The sequence below is a fragment of the Corvus kubaryi genome, unplaced genomic scaffold (assembly GCF_017639235.1).
Source record: "Corvus kubaryi isolate FWS band 111438036 unplaced genomic scaffold, C.kubaryi_AGA036_p1.0 138, whole genome shotgun sequence".
In the NCBI taxonomy this organism is placed as follows: Eukaryota; Metazoa; Chordata; class Aves; order Passeriformes; family Corvidae; genus Corvus; species Corvus kubaryi.
In genome coordinates, this window is record NW_024580672.1 from 7,182,070 (window position 1) to 7,196,721 (window position 14,652).

General features: G+C 41.0%; 1 protein-coding gene across 1 annotated transcript; it reads right to left on the bottom strand.

Moving 5' to 3' along the window:
• Positions 1–597: 597 nt before the first annotated feature.
• ACTA2 (actin alpha 2, smooth muscle) lies at positions 598–10,174 on the bottom strand. The gene is made up of 9 exons (XM_042018909.1): positions 10,070–10,174; positions 7,331–7,502; positions 5,481–5,609; positions 4,020–4,130; positions 3,441–3,525; positions 3,195–3,356; positions 2,758–2,949; positions 1,674–1,855; positions 598–889 (listed from the first exon to the last, which is right to left on the bottom strand). The coding sequence occupies exons 2-9, from the start codon at positions 7,457–7,459 to the stop codon at positions 746–748; spliced, it is 1,134 nt and encodes a 377-aa protein (XP_041874843.1). The 5' UTR covers positions 7,460–7,502; positions 10,070–10,174; the 3' UTR covers positions 598–745.
• Between the last annotated feature and the right edge of the window lie 4,478 nt (positions 10,175–14,652).

The following is a 14,652-nucleotide window of genomic DNA, read 5'->3' on the forward strand; positions in this document are numbered from 1 at the left end:
CTTAATTACCCTTTAGATCTTGCTAGAAATCACAAAATAAAAATAATAGGCTGCACTCATCCTGAGGGCATACAATAGGAAAGTCATATGTTTGACCTACTATTAGTGTTCAGATATGCTCCCAAAGGAACAGGTTTTGTTTCTTTAAAGAAAATACAGAATTGTTGCGGTACCCATCATACACCGCTGGCCCATGCACTGTAATAAATTAGCTTTTCCTGCATGACAGCTACGAAGTAAGAAATGATGTGGATAGATAATATTTTTGGATAGAGAAGATGCCAAGCAGGGTGCCTGTGTTCATCTTGATACTGAACAGATGCTGTGCTCCTTTGGTACTGCCTAGAACTTTGTAAGAACCACGACTGGTTCTGTTTGCAGATTAAAATGTTTTCTGAGGCTAAACTTCGAGAACGTGCAGCCTGATAGGTGAGCATTTTCTGGCATTGGTATCATTGAGATAAAGGCACCTCCGTTTCTGTTAAGCCCAGTACAGTGTAATAATAAATTCATGTCACAAGATGGAGCTTCAAGCCAGCTGTAATGGCATCTGCACCCATGCACGTCTTGCCTTTTGTTTTTAAATAGGAGCAGCAATTTCATAACATATTTAAAATTTATTTTAAGAAATACACAGTATCCAATTAATTCGATTAATTACGATGAAGGATTTATGGAATGAAATTATAAGAATGTATTTCCCTGAATACATTCACACTAAGGAGATATATAAAGCTAAAGCAATTTAAAAGCATTTGCGGTGAACAATGGATGGGCCAGCTTCATCATATTCCTGTTTGCTGATCCACATCTGCTGGAAAGTAGAGAGGGAGGCAAGAATAGAACCTCCAATCCAGACCGAGTACTTGCGTTCAGGAGGAGCAATGATCTGTTCAAGAAATAAAAGCATTAAGTACAACTGACTACTGTGAATAAAATACATTTTTATACAAAAATACTAAAGCAGTGATATGTGATATCAACAAAAACACTGCCTATATATGCTAGTGCTATTACAGCTATCCATTGCTGCAAGCAGAAAAGTTTAAAGTTTGTTATAAAAATCTATACCCTCAAATTCTCTGCCTGACTCAGTCTTTTCAGTGACCCCTATCCCTGGCGCATTCGTGTACCCCCAGGCACATATGACAAAAGGGGAGATAATTGCTCTGGAAACATATAATGGCAGTCTAGAAAGGCTTGAAAAAATCAATGACCTATGGAGTGCTCCTTCTGGTATAGCTGATAAAATGTTTGTAAAGCAAAGAACAGAAGATTCGAAGCAGCAGAATGAAGATTGGTTTTTCAGGGTCTCTTTCAAACCTGTAAGCCAAGCACAAAACCAGCATTCCCTCTCTTCCATGTCCATCACACTAGAAGGGCTGAAGAAGCTCACATACAGCCCCAGAGGAAAAATCATGCTGCTGGGTCCATGCTGTTTTTTGGCCACATTAGGGCACCTGACAGAATTCAACATGAACAAGGCAATGAGAAAAGGCTCTCTTCTTCCAGCACCAAAGTTACCAGGTGGTGATTATTTGCTAGATAATCCAGATGTGATTCAAAATATGTTAAAAGCACTTACTTTGTAAAGTATTGCATGTTTTACTACATCTTTGAGGACTTTGTAAATGCCAGCTCATATAGTCTACAAATGATTGTACCATACATACCTTGATCTTCATGGTGCTAGGAGCCAGAGCAGTTATTTCTTTCTGCATCCTGTCTGCAATACCCGGGTACATTGTAGTGCCTCCAGACAGCACATTGTTGGCATAAAGATCCTTTCTGATGTCTATGTCACATTTCATGATGCTGTTGTAAGTGGTTTCATGAATGCCAGCAGACTCCATGCCTGGGGAAGGTACAGAAGAACACTGAGGAAGCAACTCCATACAGAGACTTAAAATTATTAACACAGAACTGACATGACGTTTAGTGACTGTTTGGAAGACATCAGTCTCAGAGCTTTGGAAATCTGGAAAGTCATTCTGCAGTTGCCTAAATTATTTGCTAAAGACTTCCTTTGTGTACAGCCCTTCTCTCCCCCTTACACACACCACCTCCTCCTTAAAAAGAAAGTTGGGGGTGTGGAATAGTAAAGTTTCCACTAGGCTTTTGCAGGAAATCTCAATTGTCCTAAGAATTCCTTATATGATCTTGGAATCATTTGTTTTCTTTTTTCTTTCTTTTCAAATTAAGTCAACTCAGAGACAGAACAGTCAAAATATGTCCTAATACCTCTAGGTATGCAACTACATTATTTCTGAACTGAAATTCTGCCTATTGGCAGAACTGACACTGGATTTCTGTGTGACCTAGTTGCAAATCTGCCTTCATGGATGTTGATTAGCATTGCATTGTCTTGGCTTTGCTCCGAAAAGGCAATGAACCGTGGATTCAGGATTTGGAGCAGTCTTTTGGAAAAATAAAAGTAGGTCTTGCTGCCTGCCTGCCCCTCCTACCTCTTCCCACTCTTGGCAAGCACATTCAAACATACAAAATGGCACAGGTCCAATGCCAGAAGGCAAGAATAAACATTTCATGTTTATTTTGGGAAAGCATTTTGGCTAATTCTTTAACATGAAGTTCTATCCACCATATTAATAGTTCTGTTGTAAAAGATTATTTTATAATGGGTGCTACAACACACTCATGTCTAGGTCTGGGTGAGTTAGTAATGGAGCACAACTAAAAGGAAACAGGGATGTGGTATTTCTGCGCAGTTCACCACGGCAGAACAGTCACTGAACCTACCAATGAAAGATGGCTGGAAGAGGGTCTCTGGGCACCGAAAGCGTTCGTTCCCAATGGTGATCACCTGACCATCAGGAAGCTCATAGCTTTTTTCCAGAGAGGAGGAAGATGCAGCAGTGGCCATCTCATTTTCAAAGTCCAGGGCCACATAACAGAGCTTTTCCTTGATGTCACGGACAATTTCACGCTCCGCTGTAAAGAGGATTCAATCTTTAAAATGGAATTCAGGAAGGACCCAGACATGTTGACTGGTTCTTCCCTTTCATCCTCCAACACTCCCATATTTTAAACAAATTGTCTGCTAGTCTTTCAAGGGACTTTCATGTTGGAGACCTTGTCATGCCTATTCAACTGCAGAACCACTGATAGTCCTTCTAAGGCCAGTGGAAACATCGCACATGAGCAACTCTCCTTGTCAGCCAGCAGCGTGTCCTTACCAGTGGTCACGAAGGAGTATCCTCGCTCCGTCAGGATTTTCATGAGGTAGTCTGTCAGGTCCCGGCCAGCCAGGTCCAGACGCATGATGGCGTGTGGCAGGGCATAGCCTTCATAGATGGGCACATTGTGGGTGACACCATCCCCAGAGTCAAGCACGATCCCTTTGAGAAGAGAACACACGATTCATTCCCGTCATACCCGTGGAACTATTTCAAACGTCTGTGCCATGTTCCCCTGAGGCCTACCTGTGGTGCGTCCAGAGGCGTAGAGGGACAGAACAGCTTGAATAGCTACATACATGGCTGGCACATTGAACGTCTCGAACATTATCTGAAATGCCATTAAAATAATTGTCTTAGCACTAGGGGGTTTAGCTTAGTTGAAGCAATTTACTGAAAGAGAGGTAGAATACAAGATTTTCATATTTCTCAATGGTTGGTAAAAACAAGAAAGGAAAAAAATCTAAATCCAAAAGTATTTGTCCTGTAAGATATCCCCCCGTATTTGGCCTATACCTTTATGGTATTGATATAGCCACATCCACATATTAAAGATAATTTAGGAAGGGGCCTGGGCATAAAAACAGATTAAGATGACATAAAGTTTGGACAGACTGAAGTACTCACATTCAACATGGATACAGTGACTTTCTAAGCTATATGTAGACTAAGCTAACATGTAGATATGACAGGTGGTCACTATGTACTTTCCATCTTCCATAACTGAGAGAGACAGACTGCTGGACAGCACTAGCTAGAATGATGACATTCACACCCTGTTGAATGAAAAGGTTGGATTATTCCACAGCTTTCCTGTGAGCTTACCTGGGTCATCTTCTCACGGTTGGCTTTGGGGTTCAGTGGTGCCTCAGTCAGCAGAGTCGGGTGTTCTTCAGGTGCAACCCGGAGCTCATTGTAGAAAGAATGATGCCAGATCTGAGGATAATGAGAGAAGCCAAGGGAAAGAAACACCATCAATCAGCAGGTCAGCATCACTTTCAGGAAGCTACTGAGCTCCAGCACTCTGCTTACAGTTCTAGATAAAGGCTGGTGATGTTTCTCATGCAGTTGTTCTTACTGCTACCATAGAGACTACCAGAAAAACTGTAGAAAAAACCCACTATCCTCAGGTTTTACTACCAGTATTATACAACTTACTTTAAGGACACATAAGCTAATGAAAATGAATATATTATTCTTGCAATAGAAAAGACAGAACTGGTCACACTTGGTTCTAGCAATGCTATTTCAATAATGAAAGGAAAGGAAGGGAAACTGAAAGGTAAACAGTTCCAGAACAACTCAGAGAACATACACAGAGGTCAATAGACAATGGGTCTCTTGACAGTTTCATCTTTTGGTTTGTACAGGCCAGCCCAAGAATTCATAAAAAGAAATGAAGATAAATGGCTTGTGAGGTTGAAAGTCAGCTTGTGTTTATCACCTCCACATGACTTGTTCCTACAAGCTGTAAAATTCTGAGGCCAAGTGGACTGCAGTGAGGTTAATACACTGATAAGAAGTAAAACAACCAGAGATTTCAGTCTGAAGGCCAAGAATCTTTTGCTAAGTTTGTTTTCAAGCTTGTGGTGATTAGGGACTGTTAGTATGTTTGGCATCTAAAAGATTTTGCTTTCAAGTGAAATTTACAATACTGAGACTCATTAAGTGCTGTGTGACTCCGTACACTTACAGTGTGTTGTTATGTCCTGACTGTTCCAAATAACCCTATTTTCACAGAACTACATTAAATGGAGATCCCATTTTGGAATCTTAGGAATTATGTCATCTGTACAGACTATGACTATAAACATGGTTCTGGAAGCCTTTCATTCAAATACTGGCTGTGAAATGGATGCATGGCACTGTAATATTGCTAATCTTTCAAGCATTAAAAAGTATGTGTATAAACAGTGCCCTTCACATCAGAATCACATACATGCTTTGCATTTTTGCAGAAACAGGCACCTTCTTAAATTCCATTTTTTTACTAGAAAATTGATATATTCTCTTTCTTTCTTCCTTGACCTCTCTCTCCCCCCACCCTCTTCTCAGTAACTGGCAAAGATCAGGCTGGAGTAAAAGAACTCCCAATTACAATTTTGAAGTACTCCTACTGATACTCAGCTTTACACGCACATTAACCTTGGCTGTTAATAAGCGTGTCCTTGAGCCATACTTAATAGCATGACAATTTAATCTAAAATTTAGTGGATATTCTGTAAATACTTAGTTCAAGTAGTTCTGTTTACCAGTGGTACACATCAATTTTCAAAGCTGAAATACCTTCTCCATGTCATCCCAGTTTGTAATGATGCCGTGCTCTATGGGGTATTTCAGGGTCAGGATTCCTCTCTTGCTTTGAGCCTCGTCACCAACATAGCTGTCTTTTTGACCCATACCAACCATCACACCCTACAGAATAATACAAATTGCATTAGTCTCTCAGGGAAAAGTGTCATTAAGTAGACAGAATATTAGCTGTAAAATAAATCCAGTTGCCAGTTACACTAGTTGCAACATAGTTTACAGACACTAACAAATGAAGAATTGCGAATTGCTCTTAAATTGCCAATATTAAATGATTGGTTATTAAATTTCTGGAGCTCATGTTTCCACTACAGTTAAATAAACAAGTACATGTACAAGAACAAGTACAGTATTAAATGCATCAAGATAAAGTGGAAAAATTGAGTTAACGTTTGTTATTATCTAGGGATGAACTGTCTACTAAATGATAATAAAGTGGAGTAAAAGCAGAAGGTGATATTGTGCCGTCTAAGGGTCAAGATGGAGCAATACACACTTCACTTTTCCCAAAGCTTAAGCGTCAACGTTTTTTAATCTTCTTTTTGAATGCCATAATACTGTAATTAGGGATGGACAATTTAAATTTACTGGTATGGACTTCTTTACAGGTATTTTCATGAATCCTGTAGATATGGTTAAAGGACCAGAAGCTGGCAAGTACTCTGGATATACACTATGTTAAAGTCAGAAATAATGAAAAAAAAAAAAAAATAGTATGCAGTAGGATGCTTTCAGTGCATAATACTCCTATCAGAACTTAGTCATTACAGACTCCAAACCTTGGCATCTCTAACTCTGTGTCTTAAAAACAGGCATCCCAGATTTGCAATTTTTAATGGGATGATCCATCCTACATGATCAGGAAAGAAATGTTCTAGAAATCTGTATTTGTTTCTTTATGTATTTGTAACTTTATGGCTTGGTTTTGAGCAATTAATATCATTCACACTAGCTACAGACAATGGCATTTAAATACACTTTTTAAATTATGGTAATTCCCAGAGACCTCAATTAACCCTCCAGTCCTACTTTCTATATTGAAAGGCAGGTCTTTCTCCAATCCTGGAGAACTTAAAATGCATTTACTGGGTATATGAAGTGCTACATCTTACAAAGAGCTTGCCTCTTCCCACCAGGGCCTTGGGTGACATACAAGCAATTAGGTGGATCTGCTAATTGCTTGGATTAGTTTGTGATCTAGACAAGCTTCTCTAATTCATGCTAATGGTGATCTGTCTCATAAATTCTCTGTATTTAACAGCTCAGACAATAAATGTATTTTGAGAACTATTAAAATATAGTGGAATGCATCATATACTCAAATGTAAACCTTGAAGCTAAAGAAACTCAACCCTAGACAGGTGCCCACTTCTGACAGTTAAATGAATAAAGTCAAAAGGGTTAGGAGAAAGCTGACTGAAAACTTCTGCTTCCTCCTTCAGTGTTCCACATATTACCTATTATCAGCTTTAAGGGAAGGCAGAATTTCCAGATGTTCCTGTGTTGGGCTTATTTGGGGTTTGGGTGGGGTTTCTTTAAACAAGTTTTACTCAACAAGTTCTCTGGACGATTCAAAATCAAGGGGCAGGGAAAAGATGCCACAGAAGGGAGTGAAAAATTTTAAAAGGATTCCTTCCACAAGGCAAGAGACTTCCTTTGACTCAGGTGAGTGCACTGCTGGACTCATTTTGCCTGGAAAGACTGTTACACAGGTCACCCTAGGCTGGCCTAGTGCCAGACACAGATGGCCCTGGGGTGAAGAGCCAGGGACAGGGTAACAAAGCCTTCTACAAGCCCAATAAGAAACAACCAAAGTAGTTCATCACCTGGTGCCTGGGACGACCCACAATGGATGGGAAAACTGCTCTTGGAGCATCATCTCCAGCAAAGCCAGCTTTACAGAGCCCCGACCCATTGTCACAAACAAGGGCAGTGCTGTCCTCTTCCTCACACATCTTCTACAGCAGTGTCCACTGGCCTTCCAGACAGAAAACAGCCCTATGGAAACAGCAGGGAAGAATTAAATCAAAACCAAAAAACATACTCAGGTAGCAGAGCCACCCTGGCTCTAGGAAAGCAACCAGAACGTGCAAGGAGAGGTATGGCCCCGGTCTGGGAATCACAAGGACTGCAGGGCCATGGGAGGGAATGGGCTTCCTTCTGAAAGCATGAGAGGTTTCAACCATGTCTGCCAAAGGGCTGTGCACACTAGAGATTATCCAGGGAATTCCAGAGGAGACTTCCAGCCCTGCGGCACGGGCAGAGAGTTCAGGGAGCAGCAAATGTTTATCTAAATTTGGTCACAGAAATCCACGTCTGGGGGAAGGAGATAAACGAGAACACTGGACTGACAGCTGCAAAAACAAAGATTCATTTGCATTGAATTCTGCATTGAATTCAGCACAATTTCTCATGCTTTTCTATCACCCTGACAAAATCCTGACACATGTGGATAACCTGTTAAAGGTAAGAGCATTTCAACTTCCCCTTCTAGTCTTGGGCTTCCCAAAAACTAACTACATGAAATGCCATGCATGTACCAGGGGCGTTTTCCTGATGCAGATATTAATCCATTGGTGAAGGCGGCCAACAAAGTTTACACTTAATGTTTTAAAAAGGTAGAAATTTTCCAAATAAAAAAGGGGGAAAAGAAAAAGGCAAGTCTTTTCCAGTTCTCCCCTAATCACTCAGAAAAATAAACCCACTTTTAAAATTAAGCCAGAGACAGTATGTGTTTTAAAAACAGGTCATAAGGTCTGCTCTATCATAATTTCAAAGCAGCTAATAAACTACATTTGTAGAGTGACAGAACAATTTATGTTGGCTCCTTGGCTCAGTAAAAAGAAACTGTTTTCTTCCTCTAGCAACAGGAAGATAATATGGGTAATAAAAATGCTTTGAAGGCTTTGTATTAAAGTCAATTACAGAAACAAGCACTGAATACCAGGACTCAAGAAGAACTGTTTGCTCGCAATTTATAGCGTGGTAGGGAATCACTTGGCCTGCTCCAAGCCCGGGCTTCCATGCAGAGTTCAACAAATTGCAATGTGTTAACAGCTAAGGGAGACAGCTGACGTCCATGGACCAGCTGGCTCCACATGCAGTCTCCAAAACCTTCTGCTGCAGGGATACTGGAAGTGCAGGCAGAAATGAGAATGGGGTCAGCAAGAGCCATGGCCAATGAGCAAGGGAGGCCACAATCTGTTTAGCCCCTGCAATGGATGGAACAAGCACGGGCAGTTCTCCCAAATCCTTCATTTGAGGTCCTCTGTCTCTCCCCAGCCAGGCAGCCACGAGACATGGCTGCAACCCTGCTCCTGCAGGCTGTGTGGGCAGAGCTCCCAGGAGAAGACAAGGATAGGGAAATCCTAACTTTATATTCCAGATATTTTATCATTATAATTGGGGAAGGAAAGTAAGTTGCAATTTTTTCATTTATTAAACTCCTAGGGGGAAAAAGCTCTTTATATTAAAATATTTACTGAATGGAGTACAATTGTTATCTAACATGAATGAACAGACTGGTTTGGACAAACTTTTCCTAATTAGGAAATACGCTTTTCAGCTGTCTGTTTTTGGAACAGCATTTGAGGTCAGGGGGGTTGCTCAAACCAATGCAGCTAATGCAATGCCAAAAATCACTTGGGGGAGGGGAAAGAAGGGGGCAGGAAAGGCTACATTTCTGAGCTTACTGGGCTCTAAATGAAAACCATATTTAGTAATAAAGCACAAAAAGTTGAAAAATCAGACAGAGGGCTCTGCTACCAACCAATGAGTTACAGCTCAGGACTGCCACTGCAGGCAGTAACAAGATCTTAGAGCAGCAAATATCACTGAGTACCGCGGAAGAAAGGAAATTTTTCTCCCAAGAAAACAGTACAGTCTTTAGCCTCTTTCTTCTCCCTGTTTCACATGTAAAGATAATCAATCACCTCACCAATCTCCACAACAAATTATTAAGAGAACTCCAGCTGCACAAGAAGTACTGTATGTAGCCTGTTCCTTAATGAATATTTGGCATTTTACAGAACAGTAGTTTCATACACATAGAGACAAGGATAAATACACATGCATCCTCATTCTATCCTATTAGACACTGCTAATTTGCATACTCCCAGCTCTTCTTGCAGTCACATTGCACAAAACACTCTTTCACCTTACACTCGATTAAAATCACTGAAGCAAATCTGCTAAGAAACACTGCTACATACTCCATCAGGAACCCTGTCCCAAACTAACACCCCAATGTCACACAGGTTCATTTAAACCAGAATATAGCTGTAATTCCAGCAGTGACATTACCCAAACCGTTTCTTTATACAGTTGCTGAAGTGCTGGTAGAAGCAGCAAAATTATTAGGGTAGAATTTTTCTTTTCCTTTCAAAATATAAAATAAAGACAACTCAGTATAAATACTACAAGTATTTTATCAACTCAGTTGTAGTAAGTTTCTTAAGCAAACTACAGCACAGCAGTACATCCTCCTGAATAGCTTCCACTTGACATTATTTAATTGAAATCCTCCAGCAATCTGTAAATCATGCCATTGGTTCCGTGCCACTTACCCTGACAGCGCTTGGCTGGGGATGGCTGCTCTAGGGTGGTACACTCTGTATCTGAAACCTCAGAGGTTATATAGCCCCTTCAGCTCTTCTCCTCCCACTAGCCTCCCAAACAAGGAGCAGAGACAGACAGAGACAGAGCTGAAGTCTCTAACAAAACCATATAGGGACCTTAATACAAAAAACTCTAATCTGGGTGGCCACAGGCCCTGGGTCTCTTCCACTGCATTCCAGTGCAGAGCTCATGAAACAGGAGGAGACTTTCAGCTGAGTAAGATAAACACTTTAAAACTTCAGGAGAGTTGCTATAATACAGAGAGAATGTGCCCACAATAGATACCCTCTGGCAGAAGGACCATGTGCTCAAACAAGAGAGGTCCAGGACTCCACAGTAACATCCAAGAAGCAGAATAGATATTGGAAGAGCAGTCGTTTGTAACAGGGGAGGTCTTTTTAAAGAAACACCTTGCTGCCATTAAAGTTTTTGATAAAAACAATGAATAAATATTTCTGGCCAGCTAAACAGCTGCTCAATTTTCCTACAAAGTCTCTTTAAAAGCTTAGCATTTGGTTTGTATACTAAATATTGCCCACAGGCTTAAAGGTAGTAAAAGAAGTACCTGCTGTTGTACAAGGTTCACAGAGAAGTCTCTGAAGGTTGTGAAAAAGTTCAGTTAAAAGGTTGTTATGATCCCCTTTGGACTGTGGTGGGTTAGAACTCATTCTGTTTCTCTGAAAGCTTATTTTCCAACCCTAGGACCTGTGGCCCAAATTTGCCCTAGTGCTGCTCTACTGATGGCCACAAGCCTGGACTGTCATAAACTCACATCCCAAATTGCTCATAATACAGTTGTTGAATTTTATAACCCCAGCTATCTTTTCCACTGAACATGTTTTTAGCAAATAAAGGAACAGGTCACACTGTACAAGTTATTTTCAGCACAGGCCTGGATTTCTACAGCTGTAGCCAACTGTTCTCTGGACAGACAAATTCTAGTGAAGCAGCCCTATCACAGCCAGCAATATTTTGTCATCAAGTTTGTACAAAATACCAGAAACAGCATCTCTTAACTCCAGTATTAAACCTTACAAATTCAAAAGTGCTCCAAGCATACAAGCCAAGAGAGATGTGAGAATCCAAGTGAGAGCCTTGCTTTGCAAGCCTTGTTACAACAGGGAGAGGCATTGTGCGTTTGTTTATGGAGTGCTTGCTGCCTGAGTAGTTTTCATGCAAGAAAACCTCCCAGAAAACCACAGTGAAAGTTTTTCTGATGTGAAAATTTAAGGAATAAGCTACTAGTAGAGATAACAAATAGACAGAATTATGGATTGAACACCAACAGGAATTTAACTTTTAAGGAAAGGAACTTTTAAGGAATGCGACTGCCTTGGAGAGTCAGAAACAGAAGCTAACAAGTGGTGGAACGTGAGCTGTGCAAAAGCTATTTATTATTTAACTTCCATCATCAGGGTGAAAGACACAGATATTAAAAAAAAAAAAAAGAAAAAGGGGGGGAAAAAGGAAAATAAAATACCCACTGAGGTAAGCAACTCAAAGCTGAGGATCTAAACAGGCCCTTTTTTGCATATCTCCAACTGACATTCAAAGGACAGCCAAACCCAAATTCTTTGTTTTCAAACAACACTCAGTAACATAGCCAAGAAAACTTACATACCTCATATAGAACATATGGTATTAGATCAGGGAACCTTGGTCGAGGGGAAGGGGAATTTCGCACAGCAGAACCCTTCAATGCAGTATCATGTCTGATTTCAATACAAACATCAATTACCTTCTAGATCAGAAGAAACACGCTCCAAGGTTTTCAGAAACATCGCCCTTGAAATACCTTGAAAATACCCAGACCGGGAGAAAGATTCAGAAGAATCCAAACTTTCTGCCTTACTGAGCAGAAGTTCACACTCACAAAAAAACTTAGTGGTGATTGTGCTATGGTGGGTACATGTGAGATTGCAGAGCCAAGTAAACAACCCTCCAGTAGAACTGGTGCATCATCCACAGTGCCCAGCATAGCTAGAAATATAGGCAACAGTTTTCTACAAGAGGCCTCTGTGAACATAAAGGAGACAGTGGCCACACAGATACCAGAGACTTGTACCTCTGTTAAGCTCCACCATGATACCTGTAACCTTATCCTGGTGCATACCACAATTACTGCTGGCAGCAATGACAGCAGCAGCAGACCCATGGCTGCTTTGAGGAATGGTTATTTGGGTGCGGATCACACATCTCCTTCCCTGTAGTGGGCATCAAAGATTTCAGGGTGCTCATGAAAAAGATGCGGCTCACAGAGTCTCACTCCAAGCGGGTAGCAGTGGATATGGAGATACAGAGTAAACCCCAGTTGTTTGGAAGGACCTGCCATATGAAGAGTATTGTTAGAGACAGGCATAGGCAGACTAGAAGGAAGAAATAAGCCCAGAGGCTGACTGAGCAGGAGTGAATGGATACACAGCAACAGCACAGGGAAAATGCAGAGGTGCTGCCCAGCCACAGCTCCAGGGCACAATGGAGAGCAGCGCTCAGCAGGCAGCTCGTCTCTGCAGTGGGACGTTATGGAAAGTGCTGGGGCAGGAAGGAAGGAAGGCAAACAGGTGAACTATACAAGGAAATTAGGTCAGTCCAGATCCAGGGACGTTATAGAATAAACGAATTTATTTTCTTTTTAGTGACTCCATGCTGAAGTTATGATCACACAGATATTTCTATACATAAAAGCACACGTGGAAAAGATTACATTAGTGGCTTACACCTTTCTTCTCAGTAACTTAGGTCATTGACAGAGGGGTAGGGGGAGAGGGAAGAATGGACTCACCATGAGACATGAATGAAAACCTAAAGAGAGCTGAATAGAAAAAGTCTTCTGAGAATCAAGACTAAATGCTGGGGATCAAATCTCCGAACCCTCCTCTGCAGCTATGGACAAATAAGAGCTTGGCCCAAATATATATATGTGGTGTGGGGCTTTGGATTTTTTGTTTGTTTTCGTTTGTTTGTTTGTTTTTCAAGAAAAAGAACATAACACCATTCCTGAAGATAGTTTAGCTTTCCCTCTGGAGGCCACTTCCAGCACCAGTTTCTGCTGCCTGTCTGTAAATCCTTATCCCACTCATCATGTAGTTTCATGTACAGAATCTACACAGCACAATTTGCCTGGTGTGTCTATACCCCAAGGTTCCTTTTCTTTCTTTGTATCCATAGCCATAATCTATGGTTTTTATTTAATTTCCCTGGAGAACTTCTTTGGTTTTCCATGCTAAACCCTTTTGCAGTCTGCATCACAGTCTGGAGTACAATCACAGAAAGAAAAAGAAGAGGAAAAATGAGTTTTGTCTCTCTCTTTAGTATCTTTCCCCCAATCTCTTAATAGAGATACTAGCAAAGCTCCAATTTACATTGGGAACTCTCCTATTGACTTGAAGCATCTTTCAATGTATCAGTCGAAACTCTTAGCTACACCTTCCTTAAGTTCTTCCTTTTCAGTAACCTGTGTGGATTGCCATATGGACATAAACTGTGCCTGTGACTCGACAACAGCAGGAGAGCCAACCGTGCCTAGAAAATGGGCTCCAGCTGGCCTGAAGAATGCCAGCACAGAGGCCCAGCACCAGTGTGTAGATGCCATACTTTTTTGGTAAAGGAGGACAGAAGCTGCAGGCTTATCCCAGTCTATAGAAGACTGTGAATAGAGTAATCCCTTTGCTTTACTTTATAAGGGAAAACAACTTCTGAGATGTGCGTGGAGACCTTCCTGCCTCCATCCAATTGGCTGTTTAGGAATGAGACCCTGCTAAATATGTCTCTGGCTCCTTTTTATTTGGGGATTCCTTTCATCTTCGTAACATTAGCAGAATCTCTAAATGTTTTGGTTTGTCTGGCTTCAGGCCCTCTCCTCTATCTCATTGATAGGCTTTACACACCCCTATCCCCTATTTTGAGAAAGACAGGAATAAATAAGCTTTAGGAGCAGAAAGTCACTCTAATAGCCTGATTCATTGCAGCTGTCACACAGTAAGCATCTGTAAAGTGTCAGGTTAACCATAAACTGTCAGACCCATAGATTAGGTTTCTCCATGATTGTCAGGCTCTTGCACTGGTCTCTCTCTAACAACTAAGACAAAATTGCTCTAATCATTTTCAAATATAGCAATTTTGAACCTACAAAGTTTGGAAAATAGTTTTGTCAGTGCTCTTCAAGAGCTAGAGGAGACAGTGTTTGCCAGCTGGGCCTGGGCCTCTGAAGCAGGCTGATGAAGAATATTAACCCACAACCTTCCTTCATCTTCTTGACAAGGTATCTTCCTCCATGGGAATGTGGTAAAATTATCCTTCATTCAAAATCAAAGGAACATATTCAAAGTAAAAATGAGATAATGTCTCCCCCATCATCCTTAGATAAATAAACAGAACATAAGCACAAGTCCTGCAGGGTCAGGCTGATATCCATATAGCTCAGCATCCTGTCTCTGAGATTTCCTGATAGCAGATGCTCGGAAAGAAATGGGATGCTTCCAGTGGTAATTTTCTTCCTATATCCTTTCTGCTTCCTTATGTACAGCAGAAG